Consider the following 22,067-nt stretch of genomic DNA (forward strand, 5'->3'; position numbering starts at 1 on the left):
GAGAGTACACTAGTTTTTGCTGACTCATGCACATGTTGAAATTAAAACCAGTTGAGCTTCTTCCTGCTGGTAAATGTTCCCTCCCCTCTCTTCTTTTATTTACTCCTTCAGTACAGACCTCCTCCTCCTCCTCCTCCTCCTTCACTTTCCTACCCCAAGAGACAGCAGTTGGTTCCCTCGCAGCGAGTCACGTACGCTCACTTCCTGCCCGTCTTTTCTGCTGTTCTCACAGTGACATGGCAAAAAGTTTGTCTGAAGCCATGTGTGTTAACGGCAGACCACCAGGCAGCTGCTTCTGCCTCTAATATGCTGCAGGTTTAAAAGTTAATGAGCAAGTTTTAGTTTCACTAGAAGTTCCCATTTGCTCCTGAGTGAAGGTTTTCTCGAGTCTTAAGTGATTTCGGAACATGTAGAAAGGTTTTTTGTTGTGTTTTTATTCAATTACTACCTAAGAATTTGTTTAAACAGCCTTTAAAAACCTGGGAAGGATCAAGGTAACCTTGTGTTTACAAATAGAATATTTTTAAAATTATACAAAGTTATGTGTTTTGAAAAAATTGATGTAACGTATGGGCTTCCAGAGGCCTCAACGTTAAATGCACACATCTGCTGCATCACGTAATAATAGGGTTTCTGATCCCATGAAGGAAAAGGTAGTGTTTTTGAGGACACTTTCAGAGCAGGGCAGTCTTCTTGAGGACATTTACAGAGGAATGTACAGCTCTGGAGGGGGTTTGGAAGATTTTTTAGCAGGTTTTAGATGTTCCAGTTGTGCGTGTAATGTTTTTAGGGATTCTTCAGCACATCTGAAGAGGTTTGGAAGGTTTTGCTGTTCCATGAGTGATCTCAAGAGGTCTTAAGCAATCAGTTTTGGACAGATTTTGAAGTTTTTGTAATGACCAAGCAGTTGTTGTTCAAGTGAAAGAAATGTTCAGGGTTCTTGAAGAGCAGTGGTGTCCAATCCTGCTCCTCAAGAGCCACTATCCTGCATGTTTTTTGTTTTTTTTCTGCTCCAACACATGCTGTTAAACAGTTGAATCACCTCTTCAGCATGTCTTCAAGTTTTGCAACAGCTTGTCCATCACCAAGTCAGTGTGATCAGATGAGCTGAAGCAGAGAAACATCTGAAACATGCAGGACAGTGGCTTTCAGAATTGGACACGTTTGAAGAGATTTTAGGGCCTTAAAATATGGTTTCCAAACTTATTGTAACTTTTAGGGATTCCAATTCCTCATTGGGGTTAATATTTTGAAGCGAAGCGTTGTAGAAAGTTCAAATTACCAGGAAAGAGTTCACTGACTAAAAAGAAAACAGAAACATAAGCGATATCAGCACTGCACCACTGTGGCTAACAAACAAACAGATTTAACAGCGGAGCTTACGGCACTGATAAACATCCCCTCATCCAACAAAGGACAAGTAATCACCTGAAGACCTCTGGGTCACTTTGCTCTCTGAGCCACTGGGAGATTTACAGAATAAAGGCAAGGAAACACCTCTGCAGTAATTACTGACGTTTGTGACACATTTTCTGAACGATAATGCGGGGTGACAGGGTAGATCCCTCTTTTGGTTTCAGTGTTGAACCACCTCTAACATGGAAGTCTCATTATCTCTAATGAGTGGCTGTTGAGAGATAAAGGGCTGTTGACGAGAGCTCCTTCTGACTCAGACAGTGAACAGTGTAATAATATACAGTGTACACCACATGATGGAGGCTTTTATCCAAAGTGCCTCACAGAGCTTCGACTGTATGCATATTTCAGAAAGGGTAGCCCAGGGGAAACTAACTAAACCTTTAATTCTGACGATGGCACTGCAGCACCGAGCGATGAACTTCACAGAAAACACCGACTGCATCAGAGTTTCCCATGTTTGGTAGTGTTTCAAAGAGTAACGGTTACAGAGAGAGTATAATTTCCCTTGTTATGACAAAAGAGCAAAGAGTAACACGACAGTGAGACATTCATACTTGTTCACAGCTGACTCCAGATCTATCTAGCTATTATCATCAGCTTCAGTTTGATTTCTGGGTTTTTATTTTTTGTGACACTTGTTTTATTATCTCAAAAGACCCAAATGACAAGGAATTGTCCTTCAATTGTGATGTTTACCCAACACAAACTTTCCCTCTCTGTTTCCGTCTTCAGTATGGGGAGGAGGAGGTGTGTTCGGACCGCTTGGACTCTGATTTCCCGGACATCGACCTCTCCCAGCTGGACACCAGCGACTTCGACAGCGTCAACTGCCTCAGCGAGCTGCAGTGGTGCACAGACCAGCCGGCAGATGTGTCACCAGCCTCCATCCACTACAACACGGCAGATGAACTCTTTGAGGTGAGGTTTCAACATCAAAATAAAGTTAACATGATCTGCAGTTCAGTCACAGACTGGACATAATGCAGGAGGAATGTGATGTTTCTTTAAAACATGTCTCTTGCTGAAGTGTCTTTTAATTCCACAACACGTACCTATAAACAAATTAATCTTTTTTAAAGATGATTTGATTTGGTTGGAGGTTAATCCCAAACATCTGGGTCATTAAAACCACTCTGTAACTACTGTATGCTGCTAGAAACAACTCCAGACTGCAGTTTAAAATAAATCTGCTCCCCATTGTGTCAAAGATGTGTTATTTATGTGATTTGATTTAGTTAATCATTACAAGGCAGAGTTCTATAGTGGGGAAATACATTTGTTTTCATCTTGACTTAAGTTGGAAAGTCAAGAACCTCACCAGTCATGAAGCTGCATGAACTGGTGTTTTTTTTTTAATTGTATTTAAACAGAAGAGCTTTTTTTACAAAGGCTGCTGGCCTGGACAGTTTTAATATGATCTGGACTGACTTCACAGTTGTGGGGACAAAATTCCCATCTCTGCAGCGTTTAAGTAGCAAATTATCTCATCTAAGAAAGAAAACGATTAAAGGCCTAGCATTCATCGTAGGAGTGCCTGTTTTAAACTAAAACCATCTCTCGCTGAGATGGACAGAGTCGTTGCTGTTTTGGTTAAACCTTGTAAAGAACATTATTCACGATTCCATGTGAATGACTCTCAGCTACTACCAGATCAAATTTATCTCTAAAACTGACTGAATTATAACACCACAGACAAATTAAGTCATGCACACTCAGACACGGGCAAAGACATTATTACCTTCCATCTGTGGCGACAGGCAATGACAATCTGAAGGCTCAGATTGTTTTTGTTAAATGTAAGCAGATTTTGAAGTTGAAACTATTTCAGATACTGTCATGTTTTGTATTAACTAACAAACTTGGTTTTTGTTTTTCATTTGATGAGCTAAACACAGTTTTATTTGTCATTTTTATTTGAAAAGCACAAATCTCAGAGAAACTTTGCATTTCAGCCAAATCTGGCTGTTTGTTGACATGAGCAGGACCCCAACCCTTTACCCGATCCTTGTGCTGAAATTTCGACATGCAGCATGTCTCAGAGAGCACAGCCAAGAAGCTAATTCCCAGTTACGCTGCGTGAAACACGATGATGGAGGCAGTCCATCAGTTTAGACTGGCCCAGTGCTCCACAGTGACAGCCCCGAGGCTCCAGTTTCTGCGCTCCTTCCTGGATGAATTCAGGGAATACCAGGCTGGATTTCCTTTTTCTTTACATCTGAAAGCCAATACTAGATCATTGACCCAGAGAGGTCTTGTGTTCCCATCATGAAAAAAATAAATTGAGTTCACTTTGAGAATAAAAGGACAACTGAGAGATAAAATAGCGTTTAGGTTCAGATCATCGGCCATGTAATGCAGCTCCGCTGGTGGAAATGGCTCTGATGATATGATGCACCACAGAGTATTGGTTAAATGAAGGCAGGCAAAGCATGATGGGAATGCAGGTAAAAGTAAATCCTTACAGTTTCTGTCTGAAAGTTCCTTTGTCTTTATCTTTCATTTGATCCCTGCTGGGGGACAGAGTAAATTCCTCTTTGGTGCTAACAAAAACCCAAACTTAATGACACAGTTGTGTTTTCCAAGATTAACTCAGGTGTTTTACATTAACAAGAAGATACGTTTTTAAACAAAGATGGTTTGAAACTTGGAGAAATGGTAAAGTGAACTCAGCTGTAACGTTCAGATGAGGTCATGTTTTCAGCAGTGTTGGTTTGTCCGTCTCTTAATAAGACTTCTTAAAAACTAATGAACATATTTTAATGATGTTTTGAGGTGGTGCTTTCTCCATATCTGTGTTATAGCTCACTCTGCAGGTTTTAAACCTTCTCTTTTATATTTTTACATCTTTAGCTTGTATTTTACACCACCTGGAGTGTTTATATAAACAATGTTTTACTCTGTTTTCTACACCTCTGCGCCTACCAGTCACCTTCATTACTGTCTTATGATAAATTTTAGCCGATATTTTATCGATCAGCCCAACAGAGCGGCGCAGACTGTCGGACAGCATCTGATTATACACACCAGTAATGAATGGAGTGATAAGGGAACAGATGAAGCTACTTCCTCTGCTTCCCGTCAATGCAGAATTATTTACAGTAACATCAGAATTTAATCCCACGTTGGACATTATTGATCCCATCTGTGTGGGAAGACTTCATTTAAGCTTTGAGGCTGTGTGAAGAGAAAGCGGTCACATTAGAAAGGTTAATCTTATTATAACTTCTTTCTTATTTTAAAGACAGCGACAGTAATGTTAGGTTATGATGTTTGTTTCCAGATCTGAAGTGAAAGACAGTTTTATTCTCATTTATCAAAAGTCATTCTAAAAATGTGTTAATGTGACTGTAATGCTGTGGACAGCCTTTGTGTAAGTAAAGTGTTTCCTTTAGAAAAAAAATGTTGGAACATTAATTTGAAACCTCATATGAGAAGCTGATTAAATCAACGTGTCTGATGATGTACCTTTTAGAGAAACGGGGAGTAAAATACAGAGAAAAACTCAACTAAACAACTCTTAATGTCGCCTAATCGCTTCATTAAACCCATTTGCTCTTAAGCTCTGATTCTCCTTCCTTTTGGGAACCTTTTTCTTCTTACTTTGAATGATTTCAAACACTTAAATGCAACAACCAGGAAGACAGGCAGCAAGCCTGAGACAGAGAATAAATTTTATGATAAATACTTTGGCAGCGAGGGACAGATAAAGCTGGATGATAAAAGGGGGAGACAGATGAATGAAACGTCGTGGCTTCCTGTAGGCCAGCCGTGCTATCACCTCTCCGCCAGACGGTAAACAGCTCCTTCATGGATGCCACAGAAACGGTGCAGGTTATATATAAAAAACATCAAATTAAAAAAAAAAAAAAGTGCAATTCCTTGCTTAGAAACTGCAGAAAAACGACGTGTCACCTCTGTGAGAAAGCAAACTAAAACATCAACAAGTCGAGGTGATTTGATCGATTTTTAATAAAAACTCAACAAAACTTTGTGTTTCTAAAGATAAAATCAAAGGCTGACGTCATCCTGATCTGTGTAAACAATAAGAGAAAAAGAAAAACAGACTTTAGATAAAACTTGATTCAATTGAGTAGATGAGGAGGATAGAGAAGAGGCGTGTTGAGGAAAGATTCAGGATGGATACAGAGCTTTAAAAATACTCTTTTTGTCTGTAGATGACAGTAATTTTTAGGCACAGATATAGGCAAGATGTATAAATCATTCACAGGAGGGTTATTTTCCAACTGTCTTCATGAGTCACGACTAAAATGTTTCCAGCTTTTGTATGATGAAATTATACTACTTCCTTCCCTTTTTTACCCCACATCTTTGTTATGTTTAAAAGCCTTTTAATTTTACAATGACTTGTTTTAGAAGGCTAAAACTTACTTTGTAAAGGAAAACTCAACTCTAGGTTTTAAACTAGAGAGTCACAAGTAAAGTGATGGAAATATTAGTTGATAAAACCAGAATTTACAGAAAGAAAAGGAGAAATAAAGTCAGTATTTTGAGGATTGTCTGCCACACACACTTTAGTTACAGCAATACAGATGGGTTTTCAGCTGAGGAGAAAAGAAACATGTTTACTTAAAGGTGATGTGGTGTTAATGAAGTTACTGTTAGAAATTTCCCCCTCTGACTAATGCTTCAAAGATAAAAACACAAAAATAAAATGCTTTCCGGTGATGTAAATGTTCTGTAGAAATACTGTGGTCTAAATGCTAAAACAAGGTTTTAGTTTGTTGTACAAGTGACTAAAACAAGACAGAAGTTGTCCTAAACTGGGGATGTGCATTTTAGGCAAAAACAACTTTTTGAATCTGTTAATCAAATTTGCAATCATTTGATTTTCTTCAGTTATAAACCAATTAACCAGTATTTTTTTCTTGGATGTTGGGTGGGCACAAGACTCTCCTGATCCCGATGGTCTCGTTAATTCTTCAATTTGCAGATTTTGACTAGAATTTGAATAATGAAAAATGACTGCCCATCCCAGCCTCACACCAGTCTGCTGTAAGTTAAACACATCTCCATAAATCGGGTCAAAGGTACGGAGCGGATCGATTCTGGGAAGGAGCTGGTGCGGCTCCAGCAGGACACACCCTGGACGGGTTACCAGTTCATGATAGGGCCTCTAATTAAATGTCTCCATAAATGATTAGACATGATGGGATACACAGCAAAGATGTTGGCTGGAGGTTTTCTTTATTTTTATTATGATGCCTGCTCTTTATTCAAACTCAGATACGTTGAACACATCAGATCTGGCTCATCGTGTGAAGTTGTGTTTAAGTTGTGCTTTTTTCCTCTGTGTTTGACAGATAGAAGAGGAGAACGCAGCCCTGCTCGCCGCCCTGACAGACAGCTTGGATAGCATCGTGGATGCAGAGGTGGGCGGCCTCTCTGTTTTCCCCGCTCTGGGGGAGGAACCCAGTCACGAAGAGGAAGACGAGGAGAGCCTTCCTCTAAGCGCCGAAGATTTCAGCCAGTCCCTGGGGGCAGAAACAGAGGACCTCTCTCTAGTAAGAACCCTTAAAGCAGACATGGCATGTTTTGCTCTTACATGTGCTATCATATTTTGTTTTCAAGATGATAATATTACAAAAACCTGAGGTTAGAAAACCCACTTTCATCTGCACCGCTGCTTCCTGAACTGTAAACTACACCAGGTCTACACCCCTGTTTGAGACCACTATCACTACCATCACTGTTCTTGTTCATCGGTCTGCAAATCAAAAGTCCTCTGCAGCTCAGAAAGCAACGCCTGTTGAAGCGGATCTTTTAATTCACGCTTCAAACACTATTTATTCCTTCGTACCTACGCCACAATGTGCTTTTTATTTCCTTTTCAACACATTCTTTCTCGCCAGCATTCTAATCTTTGTCACATTTTCTAACCTTGATGTTTTCCGAGTGAGCCAGCAAGGTTCAAAGTCTGCCTTTAACACCTGGAAAACTGAGGCACAAAGTAACCTTTCATCCAGTCCCGTTCTGCGAGCGTGCTGCTGGATTTTAGGGCCCATGTGCCATGTCAGGAACAGGAAGAAAGACACTGCAGATACAAGCAAACAGCATCTTCTTATTAACCAATATTGTCTCTTTTAAAGCTCAACTTAACTTAATTCACGAATCAACCTTTTCAATTAAAGTTGAAGTTCTGGGTGGTGCTTTGATGAGATGATTTCTGCAGGTTTTTCAGACTGATCATTTGGTTCTTGCTAATTGTCAGTTTGTGCGCTACATAAATAAATAAAACAATAAGGATTAAGCTGTGTGAGCTAAATGTGGTCTGAACTTAGGCCGAGGTAATCAGGACTGAATTTGTTGCTGACTTGGAGTGATGGTCAGCCCTACACCAGAGTATTTCTCTCTTTAAAAACACTTTAGTTTTCATTTCAGGGCCAGGAAAAGGATTAACCACAAGTCCTCATAAGTAGAGTAATCCGAATGCCTGTGATTTTGCTTGTCTTTAAGCTTGTTTGCTCCTCTTTCTTCCCACACTGTTCTGCTGGATCCTCTCTCTGGGTATCTGTCGTTCCATGACCAAACCTGGGAACAAACCTTGTTTTTCTTTCCTCCCTCTTCCTCCCTCCGTTATCAGCCCTTTGCCTGCACCTGAGCCCCCGTGCCACCCGCCTTCATCTCATCATACAAGAACAAACTGTTGTATCCCTTTACAAAGAATATTGTGCCCCATTTCTCCCTGTGTTTACTGTCAGAATGACGGCTGTACACAACTCTTTTTTGTTTTTACTTGCACTAACAACTGAGGTTTTGGGGGAATCAGTAGCCAAGCTTTGCATGTTCTTTCCTAATTTTGTCATCTCATTAATTTGGACATGCTCGCCCCCTAGTGGTACATCATTTGTATTTCAGTGTTTTTGTTAAAATATGTGAACAATGTAAAAAATATAAACAGAGAGAAAAAACAGTAGTTCAGATAGGTGGGTCCTTAAAGTACAGTTTACAGAATGGGGTTACAATATTACATCAATCTGTAGACATTTAATTATTAAACTGAATGGAGATAAAGCCACAATGTTACATCATCTGACTGAAAACAAAGGGGAGACAAAAATCAGAAGATAAGGAATTTATTCCAAATGTTTGGATAAACTGGAAACATATCTAGTCTAGTTTGAACATTAAAAAAAATGTGATGCCACATCAGAGCAGAACTGATTTGTTGGTTTACTGCCGTGAAGATTTTGTTTTAGCCCAAACCAAAATGTCAGCAGTACTCCGCTGTCATTGGCTAATGTTGTCATCTCCTCACAGCTGGCCTTGTTTATCTTTAAGACTTCAGATATCTGTTAACTTGTGTAAAAACGATCCAGTTAAAGAGGTCTTCCTCTGTTTTTAAGTTTTATCTCACACCGAAGACATGAAGGCAGTAGGTCGTTCAGAACTCAAACCTGATTACGTGTTTGATCTCTTTATACTTGAATTTTGATGTCAACACTGTGACCTCAAGTGAAACCTTCTTGTGCAGTGTTTGAGAAAAATTTACTTAATATCAAGAACAATACAGAACTAATGGAATTCAGAGACAATTAGGCTCTGCAGTTACTTAGTTCTTCATTTTATAATTACCTTTCATACTTTGCTCTTTGCTGTTGTCTGTTTTCTTTTGTTAGACCCCAATCCCAAAAGTTATTCTTCACTTAATTCCAAACATTACTCCAACAATTTACACGAAGCGGAGCTGATTTGTAATTTCCCAGAGATTTCCTGTAACTCGCAGTCATCTTGGTGTTGCATCATATCTTTGGCAGCTGACAGAACACTCACATGCACACAGCTTCTTTCTGCAAAACCGTCATAAACCTTTCCAAGTTTCTACCTCTGCTTCACTTAGGAGATGGGTTTCAGCGGGCAATTTGTGACAAATAATCATTTCATCTACATGTCAGGAAGACAAGTGAACGCTTCTCTTTTTAAACCTTTTTACTTTTTACTTAGGACTACTATAAAATAGTCCTAAACGTCTTTAAGAGCTGTTCTTTCATGATTGACCTCCGTCTGCAGAGTCTGGAAAGCCACTGATGTAAACCCAGCAGTGACGTTCAGCTGCCTCGACAGAAAGCAGAATACTTCACTGAACTAAATATAAATCATATCGTCCTGAATCCTGACTCTGTTTCCACTGCATGCACTATCAGTGGTAAAAATAGCAACCTGACATTCACATCCACTCGTACAGAAAAGCCTGGTGTAATAACATTAGGCTCTTTACTCGACTCAAGCTGCCAGATGTGTGTGTGTGTGAGGGGGTCTTTCCATCAGTTGAGTGGTTTATTGTCACATGACTGCTGCCACTCATGTCTCCAGGCCTGAATGTGGCGCTGCCCTCTACTGTCGAGCGCTGAGACTGCACATGACCTCACCGCTCTGCACCTGTCTGCTCCCAGATCAGCAGCTTATTTAGATTAAACATTTTTTTCATGGTTCACAAACATAAACTACTTAACATCCTCATGAAAATGTACAAATAAAAGCTTTACAACTTATCTTTTAGATAATACTCTAAATGGATATACTGGTAAAAAAAAAAAACATTTATCTTGAAGGCAAACTATCAATTTCAAATTCCATTAAAAAAAAAAATATTACAAAACTAATACTCTGATGTTAGTTTCTCGATGATGTTAATAGAGAGCGCTCTGTAAAGCTTTTAGGCTTCATACAAGCGACAAAATGTCATGACTGGGCAAAACTAAAAATAAATAAACTGAATAAAACAAAAGCAACCCTGCAGACTTCCATCAAAGTTGAATAAAAAGGAAAGAAAAATGGATCCATATTAAACCTTCTGCACTTTTAAAGTTGGTTATTTCACAGTTTTAATGAACTTTTCATGTAATTTTTTTAAATAATTCTTTTATAGTTCTTATTCCTGCAGGTAAATGTTTACCTCTCTCTGTTTCTGCAAACATTTATTAATCACATCTACTTTAAGCATCTCACATCGTCACGGAAGCCAGAAAGGAAATAAATGAAGCAGTTCTAGTTTCTAAAAAAAAAATATTACAAAAAGTGTCTCGTTTGTATCCCATAGTTTTTTTAATTCTAATATATAAAATAATTACAGTGTGAGACTTTAAATTTTGTGATGATGCTCCAGTTCATAAACAAAAACACAGTGGGAGATCTGCAAGTGTCACAGTTTAAAAAAAGAAGAGAAGGCGAAACAGTAAAATCATTTATTCAGCCCTCCTGTCGTTTCTGCGCTCATTTATTTAGGTTTCCTGTAGCTTGTTACCTGTGTTATGAATTATTGGTTTAATTTGTTCTCGCCACAGGCCGGATCATCATAACAAATACTTGAAATGGAAGAAGGGATCATTAAATTACACTTGCAGACATTTAAAATAAAAAAAAAATTAAGATTTCATTTAATGATCACTGTGCAAGATTAGACTGATTAGACTAATCGAGTCCTACTGACGAATCTTTGACTGAAGACTGAGAATCCACACCAGCTTATATTTATTAAACTAAAAACAAAGTTATTCTGAAGTGAAAAATTAAGGAAGATGGAAAAATAAACAGATGGGGGAGCAAACACAAGATGGAACCATCATCTCTGTGGCCTACTAATCCAAACCTTGCATGAAGTTTTATAGAACTAAAACATTTTGTTTAATGCTTACAGTATAACATGACTTTTATACATTTTTACTTTTAAACTGCAAAGGGGTTGTACTGCAGTTCCCAGTAGTAGTATATATTTACTGTTTTTGTTCTTAGAAAGTAAAAGTCTGAAACGGACAGAAAAGCAAATCATTAAGACTTTTAAAGCGTAACAGTGCTGTTTAATTTGATTAAAATCCTGATTTTACATAAAAACAACAACATCTGACATAAAACCTCCAGTCACACACATTAAAAGACCCTCTCTGAGCTCTAGACACCCCCATATTCCTAAAAAAGTACATTTTAAAATAATAATTTGCTTTGAAAACACTGAAAAACTCAGGTGTGGTTTATTTATGTGATTTCTATTAAGATTTCTGGCATCAAAGCATGGTGTTACAGAGACTTGAGCAATGATAACAGTCAGAAACACTCATTGTTTTATTTTGTTTTTTTGTACACCCAGTGAACCCACATTTCTAATAACGAGTTAGTTTTGAAGTCACCTGTACTTCACAGTTCCGGTTTCAGCCCTTCTGTGTGTGTCCCACCGGAGAACAAGGCTCCCATTGATGACGCCGGTGCAGCTCTGGAAAGCATCCAGAGTAGAGTAGAGTGAAGAAGAAGAGCGTTGTGGGCCGTTTGAGGGGCCCGGCGCGGTTGAAGGGTTTGCAGTGTTTCACACAGACTCAAACCTTCAGCCTCCTCTTCGCTTTCCTCAATGGGACTCTGAGAGCAGCATCATCATCGTGCACTCGGAGCCAAACTGGCTCGCGTACAAACGGCCACGGTGGCCCCGTTTCCGACGCAGGCATTTGTCCCATTCAGTCAACTGACCCAGATAGTAGTCTTTGCTTACATCCAGTGTTATTGGGTGGTGATGTTGGACTCAATAAAGCAGGAAACCTGGTTAAATGTTGCAGACTAACACTATAAACCATCATTTAAAACATTATGTTGACATCTTTTAATACAAAGAAAATGTTGGACGGAAGAGAAACACACTTCACAATAGTAATAGAAGCACTGATGTTGGGTTTCAGTAGCTTTAAAGGCTTCGTGGATACCGTCTACACACACATTATATCTGTGCAGCACAACAGTTACCTCACTAAATGATTGATGAGAAAATGTATGATATATTTACAGTGATAAACAAACTTGAGAGATGAAAAATACGGTAAATATCAGTGATACTCATTAACCCAAACTATGTGGTGTTTCTTTTCTTCATCACTGCGAGCTTAAGCATCCTGAAAATCTCAAATATTTGACAATACAACAGAAAATGATTATTTTATTAATCCACAACAGGGACGTGTTTGTTCATGAACGCAGGCAGCTCCAGACCTCCAACATGGCCGTCAACCTTCTGTACGAGGAGCTCTTTAAACCCTCGTTCCTATCATTTCTGTATTTTTCTGCATCATCTTTTGGAGTGAAAGCTGCAAAGCTTAGAGGGGGATTTTCTTTTTAAGCTGATTTGTATCAGCTGATAGCACTGCCATGAATTTTGCTCTGGATTGAATGACTGAATACACAGATGGAGGGGAAAAGTAATGAAAGGATAGTAGGGGAATGAGGAGCGACTGTTTTTTATCCTTTTGAAAGGTAATACCCGGAAAAGGTTTAAGGAGAGGTTTGATGTTTTATGCTTCAACTCAGGCATTTTGTTTAATCTTAAAGAAGCAGATGATGGGGGGGAAAAAAGGATGGGTAAAGTTGATGTGACAGTAGAGGAGTTAAGATGAAAATCGGCATTAAGGGTCATGGAGATAAGAAAGCAGACAAAAAGAATTGATTTAGAAAGAAATGAGAAAGTTGAAAAAGAGATGGTGGGAAAACCAATTTTAAACAAATCAAGCTAGAACAGACAGGACAAAAACAGAATGATGCAAGGACTACAAGGCAGACATGATTGAAGAACGTTAGTCTGAGGATGGAGGGATGAAGGAGAGCGGGACTCATGTTGTGTTATTATGAAAGAGAAAACGCCTGGATGGAGCTCTGTAATGTGCCATGTAGCTGTCAGCTTTAGTGAGGTGATAAATGTCCAGTATCATGACCTTTCCTGCACATTATTACCTTATACAAACATCCATCTGCACAGCTTTAATAGCTGACAAAACATAGATTAAAAACTGGCTGAAAGAACAAACTGTTGAACGTTTTAGTCACCGTGAATAAAACGTTTTGTAGTATAAGCTAAGCAACCTTACCAAACACAAAAATGGCTACACCTCAGTCATTTTCACAAAAAACTGAGCTAAATTATGGTATAGTAGTAGCTGAGAGTCCTCCTCAACAAAAACTCAGAACACTAAACATCGCAGGGCACCTTTGTTTATAACTTTAACATTAAACACTGAATGGATTTTAATGAAACTTTCAAAATGTAATCATTAAAAGGTAAATATACAGCCGAGTTTTAGTCAACCTTCTAATCCAGCACAAAAGTGGCTATAACTTACTCTGAATTACAGATACTGAGGTAAAGTTTAGGTCGTAGTGCCTGAGAGTCATCTTCAACGTGAGGTGTTGCTGTGGCAGCCATCTTGAAATAAGCTTCTGTTGGAGATATCCGTTCCATCATGGAATGCTAGGCCTTTAATTGAATATGGCTTTATGACATCTGCACCCTGTTAACTCTCCGTTAACCTGCCAGTTCTTCTATTACCAACTGATGTTCTGTTCCATCCTTCAAACCAGAGTAAATACTGATCTGTTCTTTTATTATTCTTTCCACAGTTAAAGAAGCTGCTGCTGACTCCTCCAAACATCCCTGCAGGCATCGATGTGCACAAAGATGGAGTCCACAGCCATCGCTACAGCAACAAAAGCCTCCGCCTACGACCAGTCAGATCACTGGCCAAGGTGAGGTGCAAACGACTGATTAATGATTTTAAACACATGAAATCTTCCCTTGGTTTGTTTAGGCTTCAGTAAAACGACCGCAGACACACATCTCAGTGTTTGCTGCTCCACGCCTCCTCCCATCCGTCCTTTGAACGCTGGTGAAATAACAAAATTGGATTTTTTTTCAATCACTTCCTCTCAGGGTGGCGAGTAATTTACAGTTGTGTGTCGTGTCTGCAGTCAGCAGTTGTGTTTTATACACTCCTCCCATCACAGTGTGTTGACTGCACAGAAAATATTTTGCTATTTGAATGTAACTCATTTTGAAATGAGTCTGTCCAGATTTTTAAACTGTCTTCACTGGACAGCTAGCTCTGTTGGTGTTTGGCGTCTTTCAGAGTCTGTAATTAAAAACCTGCTCTGGAGTTTGATGGCTGCTTTTACTTTGCGTCAAAGCAGTAAGTATGGTGTTGTTGTGCTGTAATGTCAAGGGGGTCATAACGTTGAAATGTTCGACTATTTGCTTTGCAATGACCTGTTGGAAATTCATAATCATGTTTGCGATTGAAAACCAGTCATCACAAAAAGTTTATTAAGGAACCAAAACAGCATACTAATAAAGCTTATATAATATAATGGTTACATAATAATAATGTATTGATAATTTAGGTGGTTTATTGGTTCAGGAAGTATTTCTAGCATTCAGAAACTTACTTCACCATAAAATCTTTCCAAAGCTGCAGAGCAGCTGTCTTTTGAGAGGATTAATGAAATTAATTCATTAATTTATGTTATCCAGTAATATAAAAAGAGGCATTTCTTTTAAGTTCAAGCATCAGATTCATGTTAATTGCTAATTCAGACAATATTGACTTGGTACAAAGAAACCCAGTCAGCTAACTGCAGCCTCAGCAGTTTCTGGCAGCTCTTAAGGTGGAATCTCTCTGGGCTGCGACTAGTTGGTGAAGAGGATTCAGGAAGGAGTCTCCAGAATGTCTTCTAGCTTTCTCAGCTTCTCCACTTCCTTACATGAGTCTGCAGCCCTGTCGCTTGAGTTTTGAACATTGCAACAACGTTTCTCTTGAAAAAGTCACAAACTTGTTGTGAGCTTCTCAAACGCATCTGAATTTAACTGCTGACATCTTAATCACATCTCAGTAACACCTGAGCTGTTTTTCACCTCCTCTGACAGAAAACATCCCAGGTAAAATTCCAGGTCAGAAAGCACGCTGATGATAAATAATTACTGACAAACTGGTCCTCTGGTGCCTGCCTTCTTTTCGAAAGTGACCTCCAGCAGATGCTGAGGTGGGAACAAATCAAACCAAGGTGTGCAATAAAAGAATGTGCACAAACAAAAAGACAATTTGCACAGAAAAATAAGCTGCGATTTTTAAAGACTGGCTGCTGAAAACAGTGATGAGGCTCAGCGGTCACTTGGTCTGAGTTCAGAGAGACTGCAGCGGAAAGTTCACATATTTTCTCACAATCTTGAGGGACTTTTTTCACCAACTGGTCTCCTAACATTAGCAGCTCAGTGAAATACCATCTTTAGATGCTCTACAGTGTTTCCATAAACAGGAAAGAATATCAGAAACATGCACTGTGCAGCCAGAGGCAGTGGCTCTATTCTGAGGACACATTTTAGTTTCCAGAATGACATTTTATTTTGGAATAAAAACTATGAGCGATCAAGCTTGCAGAGACCTTCGGCTGCTGCTCATGATAAATGTGGAGCTGAGGACGAGAGGACACCTACAACGGCTACTGCTGTATGACTTAGCAGTAATTGGATAGCTGCTAGCATTGTACTTCAAGTGGCCATTGATTATAACACCAGTCATTTATCTTTTACAAGAATAGGACACTTCACACCGACTTCTGCTTCTGCTCAAGTGAGGGGAATACAAAAAGCTCTCAGGAAGCGGTTGGGAATGAGCTAAGCCTGAATCTGTCACTGTGTGTGTGTGTGTGTGTGTGTGTGTGTGTGTGTGTGTGTGTGGGACTTGTAGTTTACAGACTGGGCACCAGTGAATCACAACCGCTCCCTTTTTGTTTCTAGCTGTATGAGTCGTATAGATCAGCCATTTTAAAGCAGCCGCACACTGAATCATCCCTCACCAGGTCATAGGGGAAATTTACCATATTTCTCTTCCACGATCCTGTGTCCACGCCAACAATTTGTGGGTTTTAAATTTGTTTCTTTTCTGGAAAAGTTAAGATAGTGTGTAAAATGTAAACAAAAACAGAATGCAGTGATTTGCATTCTGTTTTATATGTATATTATATCATACGTGTTATATGTTCATCAGGAAAAACAAACCAAAAACAGAAAATATCCTGTTTCAGTGTCAGACCCTCAAACTTAAAGAACGAAGATCTCTCTCTAAGGATGCTAAAGTGAACAGATGTCTTCTGACAGAGACTTAGTTTTGTGGCTGATGTCTTACATTTGAACTGAAACATCTAACTTTTTAATCTGTTATAAAGTTGTTTCTGTAAATTTGAGGTTACAAAAGTTCACACAGAAAATGTATAAACTCAATAAAAAAAAGGTTTATTCGACCTGAAAACAACTTAGTGGCTTCAAATGATGTATAACTTTGAAGAGTCTCCTAATGTTCAAAAAACAAAAAATCTGCATGTATAATTAAGAGTAAAAGAAAAATGGATGACATTTAACTTTTATTTTCCTGAACACACACGCTGAAAAACATTACAAGTCATTTCAGTAACGAAGATCAGAAAGAGTTGAAAGTTTTCCAACCAGTTCTTATATTTTCTTGTCGTCGCCCCCAGAGTGACCTCCCTCAGGAGCGGAAGGCCCGAGCGGTGCGTCCCGCTGGGCGTCTGTGCACCGAGCTGCACCGCCACCTCACCACCACGCAGGACGCAGAGAACAACCTAGGTCCTGAGGCAGGGGAGGACGAAGAGGAAGACGAGGACGAGGACAGTGAGTCAGAGGAGGATGAAGAGGAGGAGTCTTCTGGTAGTGAAGTTGAAGGTGCAGCAGGTGAGGCTGCTGTGACCACGGAGCCAGCTGCGCCTCAGTTCAGCTCAGAGAAAGAACTGCAGTCAGTCGTGGAGCTGATCACGTACATGCACACCTACTGCCTGCCCATGCGCAAGCAGCAGGGCTGGGAGCGCAAAGACCGGGACATCCCCAGACCGCGGGCCAAACCCGAAGCCTCCCGCTCAGCTTCTACAAACTCTCACAGCCGAGTGGTCCTGGTGGCTGCTCCTGGGACCGGTACCAGCACCCCCCGGAGGCTCCCCTTTACCAGGCGGAGGGAGATGAAGGCCAACTCCCTTCTTCGGGAGCTCTTGCAGCAGAACAGCTCCTTCGATGTGAGCAAGCCTTACAGACTGCACAACCCACCCTACTCTCACTCCCACAGCCCCAGCAGGGGCGGAGTGCCTCCCCCTTCAGCCCCAGCTCACAGGAACCCCAAACCAGAGCTTTGTAAAGACTCCTGCTCACCTGTGAGGAGAAACTGTTCCTCTGAGCCACCACAGAACCTCGAGGAACCCGCGGAAACCAGCGGGTCTTTCTCAGTTCGACGCTCCAGGCGCCTGGCGTCTTTTCCCAGCCGCTTTGCGAAGAGGTTACGGCCCGGACGGGTGAGAGATGAAGAAGTAAAGGTGGAGAAAGAGGACAGGAAAGTAGGGGACAAACTGCTGCCTACCCAAGCAGGAGGGGGAACCACGACGGAAACACAGCCAGAAAATCGGACGTCTAGTGCCGGCAGCACCACGTCAGAGCCGACCAAACCCTGCTGCCACGGTTAGATAATCAGCACACACAAAGGCCGAGCTGTTACTTACTCTACCTGTAATGGATTTTATCCAAATTTTACAGTCCATACAAGGGGTGGGACAAAATAATGAGACATCATGTGACACCAAAAACAATGCTGTGTCGACACAAAATATTAATACTCTAAATTTCCCTCTTTAGGGGTTGCTACTTCCTGGTTTCATGCAGAGAATAAGCATAAACAAAGAAAACTTTACCAGAAATTTAACCAGCTGAAAAAGAGAAAACTTTTTAATACTAATTGCTTTTGTATTCATAGTTTGCTGTACTTTGTTTTTTTATAATTTGACTTACAGTCACCAAATAAAACTACCTAACTTTTCACAAACCATTTGTGTTTCTGCTGAAACAAATATTGTGATGGATCCTTTTATAATTGTCCAGCAAATTATTGACTGTGACATGATTGTTATGTTTCAATAATATCATATTGTGAGGTACCGTGTGGTTCCCACCCCTGATTTCTCCTTGTCTGTCAAAGAACACACCGATCTGAAGTCACAATCATCCAGGCTGTGATTTCTGAGTCGCACCTAGAACAGGAAAATATCAGAGTTCAGACTTATTAACTTGCAAAGTGAACGTCTCTTTAGAGATTCGCACAAGGTTTTCAGATTTATGGTAAAAAGAAGTCCTAACTGGTTTTAACTGATGTTTTCTTCTAATTTCAGAAAAGCGGGCCTGTCTCTGTCTGCCTCTCAACCCAAAGTCCACAGGGTGAGTATCTGTGTTGCAACATGTATGAACAACACGAGAGCTAAACGTGGTCCTCCTTTTCCTTTTTTACAGACAGTATCCTTATGCATTGTCTCATGTTTTACTGTAAATTCAAAAAAGAACACAGCTAAAGTAATTCATTTATCACGGGAATGGTTTATTCATGAGTCCTAACGTGAGAAATAGACGCCATTAGGATGATTTTAGCTGCAGCAGCATTTTACTCATTAATGCTCCCATACACTGTAATTACAGAAAAAGTGATTTGATTCTATTTTTCTTAACCTGTCTGATGATTATAATGCATTGTTAACATTGTTTAGCTGGAGAACTTGTTGGCAGGATGTAAAAACCTCTGAGATGAAACACAGAGCGCTCTTTAAACACGTTCAAAAGTAACTATTTCATTAGAGTTTCTGCAGTTTTAACCATTAAGGTATCAAAATGTTAAGTTTCTGTTTTGGTGTTTTAACTTTTACACTTTTAAAATATTTAAGTCTTCTGGTTTCTTTAAAACAAATGTTGGTTTTAAATTTTAGCAGATTTAAGCTTTTAAGTTTAAGTTTTTCTAATTTTAGCTTTTCGCAAATGTTTTGCTAAATTAGGCTTTTTTTTAGCTCTGATTTTGCTCGTTTTAGTTTGTAGCTATTGTTTTGCTAATCTTAGCTTCTGCTTAGCTTGTTTTAACGAACAGTTCAGTTTGTTTCTTCAAAATTTCAGCAAAATCACTCGGCATTCACCCTGCAGTCTCACAGAAAATGACATTTTTCTAGTCTGAAGTCAGAAATAATCTTTTCACTTTGTCCCCAACCCCCCCAGGTTTAGACATATTTTATGTTGTGAGCCGTTTAGTTTTACAGGACAAATGGTTTTTACTCTTCTAGCTCAGAGCAGAAGAAACACCTCAGGAGGCGGAAGATCCAAACTTTTACTTTTCATTTTTGATGTTTAACTTTTTTATGTTTAATATAAATTTTAAAAAAAAGAAGAGCAAAAAATGTCCAGGTGTACTGTTTCATGTCTTCGTAAAAATGTTTGTGTCTGTCACTGAGTGAACGTAACTCGGCTCAGTGGTGCAGCGGTTTTTTTAATCCCGGGGCTGCAGGTTTGAGCCCAGCTTGTTTCAGGAAACACACCTGCTGTAAAACAAATAGTCAGATCTTTCATGCGAGTTCACTTGTTGTGGTGACAACAACACTTCTTTAAAAAGAACCTTTCTGAGGAAGAGTTCTTTGTGTTCGATCCAGGATGTGACGAGAAACGATGATCTGTACATCTGCGGTGTGCTTTTATTAACCCAGACCAGTTAACTCATGAGTCAGAACTAGACTGCACCTAAGAGGTTTATTTTGAGCCTCGTTCAAACTGCAGATGAGAGAAAAACAAGCATCTGAGAATAAAACCGTTTGTTAGTCTGAGCTCAGTGTGCCGATCAGGAATTAGGGTTACATTTGTGTAAAATCACAACAGTTCATTTGTATTTTGACAAGACATTTAATTAAACCCTTTAAAAAGACCTTGCAGCTTCGAAAAACAGGAAAATTCGATCCGTATCTCACCTTCTTACTCAAACTTGAATTTCTGCTTGACTGAGTGATTGCAGTCAGTCTTTTCTCAAATTAACCTCCCACCCAGCCAGCCTCAAACCCTGTATTGTTTCCATCTTGTCCAGTCAGAAAGCTCAATAATCTTCTTGTACAACCCTCTGGCACCGGCCCATCTTCCAAACAAATTAGTCCTCCGAAGCACTCACCAAAAAGTAAGAAGAAGTGAGTGTTTTTGATTCCCGGTTTGCTGTGGAGGGTAAGTGATATCCAGCCTGAAGCCTTTCATGGCAGCAGAAACAGACAGCCACAAAGCAGCAGAGGAGGAAGAATGGAGAGGACAGCAGAGTACATATGGCTGCTGTGATAAGAAGTGAGAAGTACAGAGAAAAACTGGGCAGCGTTCTCAGGGAGACATATAATTCATATTTAGCAGACATCACCTCAGATTGTGCTGGTTTTTATTTTTAGGCAGTGCAAAAGTTAAGATTCAGAATCTATGAAAGCTTTTCGAGAGGATCTTGTTTAATGTTTCAAACCTGCAACATAGTGCAACGTAACAGAGCGAGCTTTATTTTCTGTGTTTCTCTGTTCAGAGAGTCCCAGTTCAGCACCAGGCCTTACGAGCAGACGCTCAGTGTGGATCTGTGTGGAACAGCAGGTAAACACTCAGGACCTTAGATATGTTTCTGTCCAAGTCAGCTCTGTACACATGTAGAAACATTTCTTCTCTAACTGGAATCTAAATACGAAGCAAGCCTTGTCCAACGATTGTGTGAACATCATGACTTTGGTTAGGCCTGTTTTGGGAGTCGTGAAGGTCTGTTTCTTGAAAGAGCGATGTCTTTAGGTGCATATCTTCTCTGCCCACTCAGGTCTCACCCCTCCCACTACTCCACCTCACAAACCCGTCGAGGATGAGCTCTTCAAGCCAGCAGACGGAGGAAAGGGTGGCGGCAGCACTGATGGTGGAGGTGGCGGTGAGTCTGTCCACACCAACATCAACGTTGCCACAAAGGCGTCGACCTGGCTCAGTCGCTCCCACCACCAGCGGAAGCTGCCAGAGCAGACGGAGCTGTACGCTCAGCTGCGACGCATGGGCCAGGCCGGCAACACCCAGCACAACTTTGGTGACCACGACTACTGCGTGCTGAGCCACGGGGAGAGCCCCAAACAGAATGCCACCGTCTTTGGGGCCTTGTTGAGGCCGAAGGAGGAAAGCGAGGGGGACAACCCGCAAGCACCCAAAGCAGCTGATGATCCAGGACTGGACGAAAAGGACAAAGAGAGCGAGGAGGACAGGCTGGTGATGACAGAGGTTGTAGACACGCAGGAGCAGCAGATGACCATGGTGATATCAGCATCTCCTCCATCAGACTGCCAGGCGGTTGCTGCCACGCCTCCAGCCTCTGAGGAGGAGGCAGAGTGCTCCTCAGCATCTCCCTCACCGTCACCCATACTCCACATGTGTCCCGACTCCTCCTCCAGCAAGACAGACTCCAGGTAAGATCCACGGAGAGCGAAAACAGGAGGTGTGAAAATGTGGGTCGAGGGGATTAGAACACGGTGATCCTGAGCAGAACAGAACCAGAACCAGCCTTGACCTTTGACCTCAGAGGTTTCTACAGATTCTTCAGATCTGTAGATGATGGGAGATTCAGAGTCTTTGTTTTGCTGTTTTAGATGCAGGTTTTCAGACCGGTGAACAGATTCTGACAGATTCAGCCTTAAACCCAGTCTTCTTCCTGACCTGCTGCCAGTTTACCTGATTAGTTAAAGATTTTGAGATTTGAGAATTCAGATTGACCCTATTTTTTTTCTAAAAGGTTTTACAATTTCTTAGTTTCAACATCTGATTTGTTCAATCAATCAATCAAATTTTATTTGTATAGCACATTTCAGCAGCAAGGCATTTCAAGGTGCTTTACATAATTAAAAAACAAAATAAAAACAGCATGTGACATTGAATAAACAGTAAGAAAGAGACAAACATCAAAGACATCAAAAACCCGCACTCTAACCCTAATTTAGCCATAAGCAACTCTAAACAGGTGGGTTTTAAGTTGAGATTTAAAGGC

At 40.3% G+C, this 22,067-nt stretch overlaps 1 protein-coding gene across 1 annotated transcript in view; it reads left to right on the forward strand.

The window, feature by feature from the left end:
* ppargc1b (peroxisome proliferator-activated receptor gamma, coactivator 1 beta) overlaps positions 1–22,067 on the forward strand; it is a 90,424-nt gene that overhangs the window by 59,407 nt on the left and 8,950 nt on the right. The window contains exons 2-8 of the mRNA XM_017429756.3: positions 2,152–2,337; positions 6,741–6,941; positions 13,804–13,929; positions 16,711–17,695; positions 18,400–18,445; positions 20,586–20,650; positions 20,865–21,492. Of these exons, the coding sequence (XP_017285245.1) occupies positions 2,152–2,337; positions 6,741–6,941; positions 13,804–13,929; positions 16,711–17,695; positions 18,400–18,445; positions 20,586–20,650; positions 20,865–21,492 (2,237 nt within the window). The remainder of the gene's footprint in view (positions 1–2,151; positions 2,338–6,740; positions 6,942–13,803; positions 13,930–16,710; positions 17,696–18,399; positions 18,446–20,585; positions 20,651–20,864; positions 21,493–22,067) is intronic.

Source organism: Kryptolebias marmoratus, linkage group LG9 (genome assembly GCF_001649575.2).
Source record: "Kryptolebias marmoratus isolate JLee-2015 linkage group LG9, ASM164957v2, whole genome shotgun sequence".
In the NCBI taxonomy this organism is placed as follows: domain Eukaryota; kingdom Metazoa; phylum Chordata; class Actinopteri; order Cyprinodontiformes; family Rivulidae; genus Kryptolebias; species Kryptolebias marmoratus.